At 46.4% G+C, this 10,749-nt stretch overlaps 1 protein-coding gene across 1 annotated transcript; it reads right to left on the minus strand.

Annotated features, from left to right (window-relative positions):
* Window positions 1–2,773: 2,773 nt before the first annotated feature.
* Window positions 2,774–6,489, minus strand: LOC119338412 (glyceraldehyde-3-phosphate dehydrogenase 1, cytosolic-like). Its single transcript, XM_037610722.1, has 12 exons — window positions 6,349–6,489; window positions 6,213–6,236; window positions 6,015–6,115; window positions 5,602–5,717; window positions 5,423–5,522; window positions 4,336–4,482; window positions 4,186–4,246; window positions 4,000–4,097; window positions 3,544–3,686; window positions 3,330–3,413; window positions 3,152–3,241; window positions 2,774–3,062 (listed from the first exon to the last, which is right to left on the minus strand). Exons 1-12 carry the CDS (start codon window positions 6,350–6,352, stop codon window positions 3,017–3,019), a joined length of 1,014 nt encoding a protein of 337 aa, XP_037466619.1. The 5' UTR covers window positions 6,353–6,489; the 3' UTR covers window positions 2,774–3,016.
* Between the last annotated feature and the right edge of the window lie 4,260 nt (window positions 6,490–10,749).

The following is a 10,749-nucleotide window of genomic DNA, read 5'->3' on the forward strand; positions in this document are numbered from 1 at the left end:
CAGATTCAAGAGTAATTCACTAGTGTGTGAAACTGCTAGTTCAGTTAAAGGGTTGACTGGATTGAAATCCGAGGATGTCGGGTCTAACTCAAGAACATTCTCAAGGAGGGAGGGGTGTCATCGCTGTCGCAACCCACATCGCGCAAAGCTCCATCGACCACACAACGACTACTTCCTCGACAGTTCCTTCGATGGGATCGCAATCGTCCATGACTACTACTCCCATGTTGTTAAAGCCATCTCTGCCTTCAACTGCCGCTATGACTTTGAGCCAGTCAAGGACCATCGAGTGCAATGGGACCCGGGCGGTTTTCGGTGGCGCCGGCTTGGGGTCAAGCCGGATTTCAAGGAGGAAGGGATGTTAGGAGCTCTACACATACAGGGGCTGCCCCTTGGACCAGCCCATGGACTGCCCTCGATGCAGCTACTTAAGCATGGTGTACAGAAGGAGAGAGTATCCAGTGGATCACGAACGAACCAACGACGGCTCTTTCCTCCTACCTTCTTCCCCCTGTTGCAAGCTTCCTCTGTAATCACTAAACATTATAGGTCCCCTTTGTAGTTTGTGCCAAATTTTGACTAAAGATTTAACTAACAAAATGTTAATGCATGTCAAACGGCGGAAAACGATAGATGGCAGGCACACCATCACCATCAACTCAGATTTTTATAGGAGTAGAGATAGAGATATGAGCATCGTGTACTGGAGCGTGCTGTCATATTTTTGGGTGTGACAAAATGCAGGGGGCAAATCAGATTATGAGCATGTTAGTGGTATGGATTTTCTGAGTGAAGATGAATTTAAGGGGAATGGTCGTGTGGAGATGCTCAGATTCAAGAGTAATTCACTAGTGTGTGAAACTGCTAGTTCAGTTAAAGGGTTGACTGGATTGAAATCCGAGGATGTCGGGTCTAACTCAAGAACATTCTCAAGGAGGGAGGGGTGTCATCGCTGTCGCAACCCACATCGCGCAAAGCTCCATCGACCACACAACGACTACTTCCTCGACAGTTCCTTCGATGGGATCGCAATCGTCCATGACTACTACTCCCATGTTGTTAAAGCCATCTCTGCCTTCAACTGCCGCTATGACTTTGAGCCAGTCAAGGACCATCGAGTGCAATGGGACCCGGGCGGTTTTCGGTGGCGCCGGCTTGGGGTCAAGCCGGATTTCAAGGAGGAAGGGATGTTAGGAGCTCTACACATACAGGGGCTGCCCCTTGGACCAGCCCATGGACTGCCCTCGATGCAGCTACTTAAGCATGGTGTACAGAAGGAGAGAGTATCCAGTGGATCACGAACGAACCAACGACGGCTCTTTCCTCCTACCTTCTTCCCCCTGTTGCAAGCTTCCTCTGTAATCACTAAACATTATAGGTCCCCTTTGTAGTTTGTGCCAAATTTTGACTAAAGATTTAACTAACAAAATGTTAATGCATGTCAAACGGCGGAAAACGATAGATGGCAGGCACACCATCACCATCAACTCAGATTTTTATAGGAGTAGAGATAGAGATATGAGCATCGTGTACTGGAGCGTGCTGTCATATTTTTGGGTGTGACAAAATGCAGGGGGCAAATCAGATTATGAGCATGTTAGTGGTATGGATTTTCTGAGTGAAGATGAATTTAAGGGGAATGGTCGTGTGGAGATGCGCAGATTCAAGAGTAATTCACTAGTGTGTGAAACTGCTAGTTCAGTTAAAGGGTTGACTGGATTGAAATCCGAGGATGTCGGGTCTAACTCAAGAACATTCTCAAGGAGGGAGGGGTGTCATCGCTGTCGCAACCCACATCGCGCAAAGCTCCATCGACCACACAACGACTACTTCCTCGACAGTTCCTTCGATGGGATCGCAATCGTCCATGACTACTACTCCCATGTTGTTAAAGCCATCTCTGCCTTCAACTGCCGCTATGACTTTGAGCCAGTCAAGGACCATCGAGTGCAATGGGACCCGGGCGGTTTTCGGTGGCGCCGGCTTGGGGTCAAGCCGGATTTCAAGAAGGAAGGGATGTTAGGAGCTCTACACATACAGGGGCTGCCCCTTGGACCAGCCCATGGACTGCCCTCGATGCAGCTACTTAAGCATGGTGTACAGAAGGAGAGAGTATCCAGTGGATCACGAACGAACCAACGACGGCTCTTTCCTCCTACCTTCTTCCCCCTGTTGCAAGCTTCCTCTGTAATCACTACTACCTCCGTTCGGGTTTATTAATCCTCATTGTATTTCGTGCCAAATTTTGACCATAGATTAAACTAACAAAATGTTCACGCATGTCACTAAACATTATATTTTTGAAAACTATGTTCAAATACGAATCCAATAAGATAATTTTTCTTGACATGCATTAACATTTTGTTAGTTAAATCTTTAGTCAAAATTTGGCACAAACTACAAAGGGGACCTATAAACCAGGACGGAGGACGGAGGTAGTACTCTATTGCTACTCGTGAGAGAGATCAATCTATACAAGCTAGCTACCATCACCTCTCTTACATTGGGTTTCAATAATCTGCTGCACAAAATCTGGTTTTTGAAAGCTTTATCCTGAGGGACCCTTAAAGCCATTGCAGCAACACAATTCTGGCGCATGCTGCACAAAATCTGGTTTTGGAAGCTGAGCCCAAGGGACACTTCACACCATTACGTCCTAACTCGAACACAGTTCTGGCTCTCAACAAGGATCGCAGCATCAAACATCTCAACCAACGAGAACCTCAAACAAGGCAAAAGCAGAAATCCAAGCCACGGACGAGGCGAAAAGCCAGACAGAAAGGGAGTTGAGTACTGGACTGAACGATTTATATATTCTTCACAAACCACAACCAAAAAAGAGTACTTGATTAGCAACTCCATTACAGATACTAGAGGTTGATGCGGAAAACAGAAGGTAACTCATGTCCAACTAACATGAACCAGGCGTCGTCTGGCGACACCATCCACATTTATTCTTCGCATAGACAAAGCAGGGACACCTCTGACCAGGCGCCACAAACAAAAGCAGAACGCTCTACTGAGTCTTGGCCATGTGGCGGATCAGGTCGACAACGCGGTTGCTGCAGAGGAATAAGATTCAAGTGTCACAGGCTGAAGCTTAAGCGATGAAACAGCATGTTGTAGAAATAAATGCATTATGGCAACTCACCTGTAACCCCACTCGTTGTCATACCACGAGACAAGCTTGACGAAGTGGTCGTTCAGAGCAATTCCAGCCTTGGCATCAAAGATGCTCGACCTGAATGGAGAAAATACAACATGAAGAAAAGTTACTATCTGATAACACCCGGTAGCTCTTGTAAGCAGCATTAAGGCATCAAGCATACCTGCTGTCACCGACAAAATCAGTGGAGACCAAATCCTCCTCGACGTAACCCATGATCCCCTTGAGTTTTCCCTCGGATGCAGCCCTGAAAATAATTTGCATACTCATCAGTGACATTTGAGACACATGGGCAGGCAGGCAGGAATTAGAAGTATATCTTTCTCAACAATAACTCTTAAAATTCTCTTAGGAGATACTGAAGATTTAAGACTTACTTGATAGCCTTCTTGATGTCATCATATGATGCAGCCTTCTCGGTTCTAACAGTGAGATCAACAACTGACACATCCACAGTGGGAACCCGGAAAGACATACCCGTAAGCTTGCCATTCAGCTCAGGAAGAACCTTACCAACAGCCTGAAACCCATCATATCATTAGGTGAAGTGATGTACTCCAATTAAGATAGAAACTGCACGCTACCATAATTACTGCAATCTATTGATCTGGTATTCTGGTCCACCGGAAGACCACAAATGAAATAAGAATGCACTATGTTGATAGTGAAACCAAAGTTATGCAGTTTAGTACGTATATCAATTCACAATAACAGAATAATCTCGCAAGGAAAACACGGACCCAATATGCACAACACAAGCAATAGGGGAAAAAGTAAGCAATCCATTTAAAATAGTGTCTGAAAACAATTGCACAATGCTGTTCGTGGCATACCTTGGCAGCACCAGTGCTGCTGGGAATGATGTTAAAGCTTGCGGCCCTGCCACCTCTCCAGTCCTTGCTCGAGGGACCATCAACGGTCTTCTGTGTGGCTGAGAGGCAAGTACACCAATGTCAACTTGAAGAGATTACCAAGGCAGATAACTTAAGAGCACTGCCAAACAACCAACAAAATCTTACCAGTGATGGCATGAACAGTGGTCATCAAACCCTCAATAATACCGAAGTTGTCATTAATGATCTGGTGAATGATGATAAACATTATTATAAACTGATCCGCAATTCCAAAAGTAGTCAAGGTAAGAGACAACGAGAAGAAACAAAACATACCTTAGCTAGGGGAGCAAGGCAGTTAGTGGTGCAGCTAGCATTTGAGACAATGTTAACGTCTGAGGTGTACTTGTCCTCATTGACACCAACCACAAACATAGGGGCATCTTTGCTTGGGGCAGAGATGACCACCTTCTCGGCACCACCCTAATATTCAGTTAAGAACGTAAGTTATCATCACATCACTAGTGTTGGAAATACATTGCAAAAGCTAAGTCCCTGAAGAACAGTGGCACTTGCATACAGCTAGCATAAACAAATAATTAAAATAAACTAGAAGAACTCAGTATTTGAGATAAAGCAATAAAATTGATGGTTACTATGACACTTGAGTGGACTACCATGAAGTCAGTATTTCTATACTATTACTATCTATATAGTGTACCAGTTTTGAGATGGATCCAGAGCATCAATCATAACCGTTGGTCTCCAAAATCCAAGGGCTAAGATCAGCCGGATTCAGCATGAACAGTAGACTGGTGTTGCCTCTGCTGTGTTCTAGAATATTCACGTGGCCCTTCCAGGAAAAAAAAAGGCCCATATGTGATGCCTCAAGGGCTATATTACTGCTTGAGCGCATGACGACTTGAGCCCAGATAAGAAGGTTTGCGAGGAGAATGGGAAGAAAAAATAATAGAGTAACATACAGTTTTTTAATTAACCTCCAGTATTTTAGATGTGAACGTACAGTTTTTTGTATGAATATTAAAAACAATTGTGGGCGGAATTCCATTTATCAATATCACTTCATTATACTTTTTTCGAGTCACACTCCAAAACAACTCCATTCTTTTAAGACGTGCAATGCACATGCATACATACCAGTACTACTAGCATACCAGAAGCAACCAAACCAACTATACAAATTGGGACAAGCAGCATTGGAGACTCTGCTTTGCTCTCCGCTCCTTGAGGGTGTGTGTGTGTTTTTCTCGTAAATAAATAAATAAATATACATGGAGCAGGACACAATTTCTAATTGAACTACAGGATTCTTTCTCAGCCTTGTATTCAAAGGATCAGAAAAGGCATACATATAGATCAGAAATAGAGTGTGAATGGGCGAAAACCAGAACATCAGTTATACCTTCAAGTGAGCAGCGGCCTTGTCCTTGTCAGTGAAGACACCGGTGGACTCCACAACGTAATCGGCACCAGCCTCACCCCACGGGATCTCCTCAGGGTTCCTTTTAGGCAAAAGAACATCAAAAATTAGTTTCACAACTTAACACAAACCATCCGAAGAGGCTATAATACCAATAGTACCTGACGCCAAAGACGGTAACTGGCTTCTCGCCAAAGAGCAGAGTCTTGTCGTCCTTGAGCTTGATGTCGCTGTGCTTCCAGTGGCCGTGAACGGTGTCGTACTTGAACATGTAGGTCTGCACATCACACAAACCACAGAATCCAACTCAATTAAACAAATCAACCGAGCAAAATCATGGTATCTAAAACCGTGCTACAGAAGCCGACTAATAGTACTAGCAAAATCAGGCCTGAACTCTTAACAAGCTAGAGACCACTCCAAAATCAGGCGAACTCTTATACCTACACTAACAGAACAACACAAGCAGCAGGTATGCTAACAGAAGAAATCACATGTAAAACCGCTCTAAAACCTTTTAGAGCACCAGATCTGGCTATGGGAGCGGGTGAAAACCACAGATCGAGGGGCATACCATGTACTCGGTGGTGATGAAGGGGTCGTTGACGGCGACGAGCTCGACATCGTCGCTCTGGAGGGCGACCCTGGCGACGAGCCTCCCGATCCTTCCGAAACCTGAGAAAAAACAAAGAGCCACTCGAATCAAAACGGAGGCACACCAACACCGACGGCGAATCCAGAGTCGCGCGCGAGAAGGTGACGGAAAACTCACCGTTGATTCCGATCTTAATCTTGCCTGCATGCGTCCCAAACCAAGCATAAAGAGCAGAAGAGCAAAATCGATCAGCAAAAATCAACCATCAACTAGATCAGGAAGCGAAGCAGCAGGAATTCGACAAGCAATTTACCCATGGCGAGGGAGTGGAACTGCCGCTGCGACGTGAGACGGAGATGCGAGGTTGGCTGGGGACGGAACGGGACGGGAGAAGTGTCTGGAAGCGGATATGGAGAGGTGGGGAGGGAAGGGTTTAAGCCGCCGGTTTTATAAAGCCAGGAGAGGAAAAGGCGAAGTGGAATATCGGGAGACTAAACAAATCCAGACGAATTGAATACTATTTTTTAATGTTCAGACGAATTGATTTCGGGCGAGGTGCGCGGTGACCTGTCCCTTCCACGCCTTTCTCCACAAGGCGGAGCCCTCCGGGTGTCTCGATGAGCCGTGGGTCCGCCCTCCGGCGCGGCCCGCGTGTCATTGCGAAGGCTGGGGGTAGGTACACGTCTGGTGGCCGCCCGTGGTTTCTCGGGCAAGAAAGAAAGGAAAAATAAAATGCGAGGAGCATTTGCTGCCGTTCGTGCGGCGTGGTTTCTCGCGCAAGAAAGAATAAAGGCATATTTGCTTTCCCTCCGGTGCCAGGGAGAAAAATACTCGGCTTTCCAATAATGCGGCTAAACAAACGAACGCCAAGTGGGATTTGATTTTTTGGACGGGAATTGTTCGTTTTGCTTGGGGATAGTGAGTGGGGTTCTGCCTCTACGTGGCTCCGTCTGGATGGTTCTGTGGCTGTGACTGGGATGGATGGTAGGTGGTCTGGAAGGTTGCCTGGCCGCCGACGAGGGCAAGCGGCGGCGACCCCCGCGTGTTTGTCCGACGCGGACGCTGTGGAATCCGGCTCACCGGGATCCTCTGAGGCATGGAGATCTGTGGCGTCTTTGCTGGCTTGACGTTTTCCCATGTTCGGTTCAGTGCTTCAGCCGCTGGGGTAGTACACGTGATTCCTTTCCGAATTGCTGAGAACCGCGGGCACCGCACGTGAAGCCAAACGGCGACAGGAAAGGGCGGGCACGGAGGATCCGGAGATTTGTCCTCGACGGCCGACGGGCGTCCCGTGGCGCGGTGGGGTCTCCGACGACGACGAGCTGCGCATCGAGAGGCTGATGGCCGGATATGCCCGTCCGTTGGTGCGGATAATTTCCGGTCTGCCACCAGGTGGAAGCCAGGAATATGCTGACACAGATGCCGCTGCGTTTCCAGACGCTTCCACAAATTTCCTACTAGCCCTCAGTTTAGCAGCCTGCTTTGGTCACAGCGCACGCTCGATGCGAGTTAGGAAAATGTCGCGGTCATCGTTCGTCGGGTTCCCGCGAGCGCCGACCGCCGCGGCCGCCCGATGCGCGGCGACGCCCACGGTTATTTCTTACCTCATCAATCGTCAAGATGGGAACGGGCCGGGTCGGCCCGCTGGATCACTGTACCGGCCCGAAATTTCAAGGCCAATGGGCCAAATGGGTCGGCCTCAAATGATATATGGGTCAGTGGAGCCGACACCGTGCGACCCGATGGGTCAGACGGGTCGCCCCGGTCGAATCGCTAGGCCCTAGTCGCTGCTGGCCGACCCCGTTCGAGACGCCCTGGACACATCTACGATATATGAACTTGGTCGATTCAGTTGAAGATGCGTTGTACACAAGAAGCAGACAAAGAGACAGGTGCTTGCACGTAGAAAAACCAGCGTGTCGTTCGTGTCTTGGTCACCGTCGAGCTCGCCATCCCGGTCACTGTACTAGTCCTCTCTAACTTGTACAGCTCGCTGTCCCAGTGAATTCATGAATTTTTCATCTTAGGCCCTCTTTGATTTGCAGGATTTTCAAAACGTGGGAATAGGGAAAATATAGGATTTGAGTGGCATGTCCACTTGAATCCTATAGGATTAACATAGAGTGTTTGACGCTACAGGAAAAACAAAGGAATTGAAAAAAAAGGTTGAAGTGGATGCTAGATTTCTAATGAAATGTAGTACACTTGATTCCATAGGAAAAATTCTATAGAAAAAAAATCCTATAGGACTAAATCCTGTGAATCAAACGACAAATGTAGGAAAAAATCCTAAATATTCTAACCCTCCAAAAGTCCCATGGAATTCCTTTGAATCAAAGGAGCCCTTAATCTTGGGTCGGCCTCATATACCCAATGGGTCAGTAAAGGCCACAATTTTTTGATGAAATGGGTCGATCCATGGCCTCACATATTGACCTTGAGGCCACGGGGCCAGGTCCGGGCCGGCCCATTCCCATCTTGAATAAATCGGCGCTTCACGGTTGACCGACCAGAAAACGCACGCATACACGAAACTTAATTCTAGTGGCTTCTGGCCGGCGGAAATTCATTGGGTGCGACTTTGATGAAATTGTGTCAGGGTGAAAATCTATAAATTAACGGTATGAGCAAATATTATAGGAAAAAGTTTGTAATATTTACACATGACACCATAATGTAACTTAAAACCACAATTCCAACGATCAATGTCGTCACACCTACTAGCTTGATGATGTGTCCTGATCACGCGCCAACACACATCATCTAATCCGATGGCCTCACCAAGCCACTCCATAGCTAGCCGAGATCACTAACCGGTCTAGCCGACCCTCAACATGCACCGCATGCGAAGGCTCCAGATGCGGACGCCATCTTCCGCAGTCTCAACTTCAGAAGAGATTGATGTCTACTACACAACATTTTTCTTGTAGACGTTGTTGGGCCTGCAAGTGCACAGGTTTGTAGGACAGTAGCAAATTTCCCTCAGGTGGATGACCTAAGGTTTATCAATCCGTGGGAGGCGTAGGATGAAGATGGTCTCTCTCAAACAACCCTGCAACCAAATAACAAAGAGTCTTTTGTGTCCCCAACACACCCAATACAATGGTAAATTGTATAGGTGCACTAGTTCGGCGAAGAGATAGTGATACAAGTGCAATATGGATGGTAGATATAGGTATTTGTAGTCTGAAATAATAAAAACAGCAACGTAACTAATGATAAAAGTGAGCGTAAATGATATTGCAATAGTAGGGAACAAGGCATAGGGTTCATACTTTCACTAGTGCAAGTTCTCTCAACAATAATAACATAGATAGATCATATAACAAGCCCTCAACATGCAACAAAAAGTCACTCCAAAGCCACTAATAGCGGAGAACAAACGAAGAGATTATGGTAGGGTACGAAACCACCTCAAAGTTATCCTTTCTATTCTATCTATTCAAGAGTTTGTAGTAAAATAACATGAAGCTATTCTTTCCGCTCAATCTATCATAGAGTTCATACTAGAATAACACCTTAAGACACAAATCAACCAAAACCCTAATGTCACCTAGATACTCCATTGTCACCTCAAGTATCCGTGGGCATGAATATACGATATGCATCACACAATCTCATATTCATCCAACCAACACAAAGTACTTCAAAGAGTGCCCCAAAGTTTCTACGGAGAGTCAAGACGAAAACGTGTGCCACCCCCTATGCATAGGTTCATGGGCGGAACCCGCAAGTTGGTCACCAAAACATACATCAAGTGGCACGTAAAATCCCATTGTCACCACAGATAAACACGGCAAGACATACATCAAGTGTTCTCAAATCATTAAAGACTCAATCCGATAAGATAACTTCAAGAGGAAAACTCAATTCATCACAAGAGAGTAGAGGGGGAGAAACATCATAAGATCCAACTATAATAGCAAAGCTCGTGATACATCAAGATCGTGCCATAGAGAGAACACGAGAGAGAGAGAGAGAGAGAGATCAAACACATAGCTACTGGTACATACCCTCAGCCCCGAGGATGAACTACTCCCTCCTCGTCATGGAGAGCGCCGGAATGATGAAGATGGCCACCGGTGATGGGTTACCCCTCCGGCAGGGTGCCAGAACGGGCTCCCGAGAGGTTTTTGGTGGCTACAGAGGCTTGCGGCGGCAGAACTCCCGATCTATCTTCTCTATTTGGTGTTTTTAGGGTACGTAGGCTTATATAGGCGAAAGAAATCGGTCGGGGGAGCCTCGAGGGGCCCATGAGAGGGTAGGGCGCGCCTAGGGGGGGTGGGCGCGCCCCCCTGTCTCGTGGCCTCCTCGATGATCTTCTGACGTGAACTCCAAGTCTCCCAGATCATATTCTTCCTAAAAATCACGCTGCCGAAGGTTTCATTCCGTTTGGACTCCGCTTGATATTCCTTTTCTTCGAAATACTGAACCAGACAATAAAACAACAATATGGGTTGGGCCTCCGGTTAATAGGTTAGTCCTGAAAGTAATATAAAAGTGTATAATAAAGCCCATAATCATTCAAAACAGATAATAAAATAGCATGAATGCTTCATAAATTATAGATACGTTGGAGACGTATCAGCATTCCCAAGCTTAATTCCTGCTAGTCCTCGAGTAGGTAAATGATGAAGAAAAGAATTTATGAAGTGTGAATGCTAGAAGGTGCATAAGTTTGATCAATAATAATTTCAATCACCCTTTCTAGCAT

The sequence above is a fragment of the Triticum dicoccoides genome, chromosome 7B (genome assembly GCF_002162155.2).
Source record: "Triticum dicoccoides isolate Atlit2015 ecotype Zavitan chromosome 7B, WEW_v2.0, whole genome shotgun sequence".
Lineage (NCBI taxonomy): Eukaryota > Viridiplantae > Streptophyta > Magnoliopsida > Poales > Poaceae > Triticum > Triticum dicoccoides.

What these genes read in the sequence shown, in the direction of transcription:
- LOC119338412 (XM_037610722.1), bottom strand. An exon ending in TCATCACCACCGAGTACATG is followed by an intron (nt 5,718 to 6,014) that starts GTATGCCCCTCG and finishes TGTGATGTGCAG; the next exon opens with ACCTACATGTTCAAGTACGA. An exon ending in GCCTTGCTCCCCTAGCTAAG is followed by an intron (nt 4,247 to 4,335) that starts GTATGTTTTGTT and finishes ATCATTCACCAG; the next exon opens with ATCATTAATGACAACTTCGG.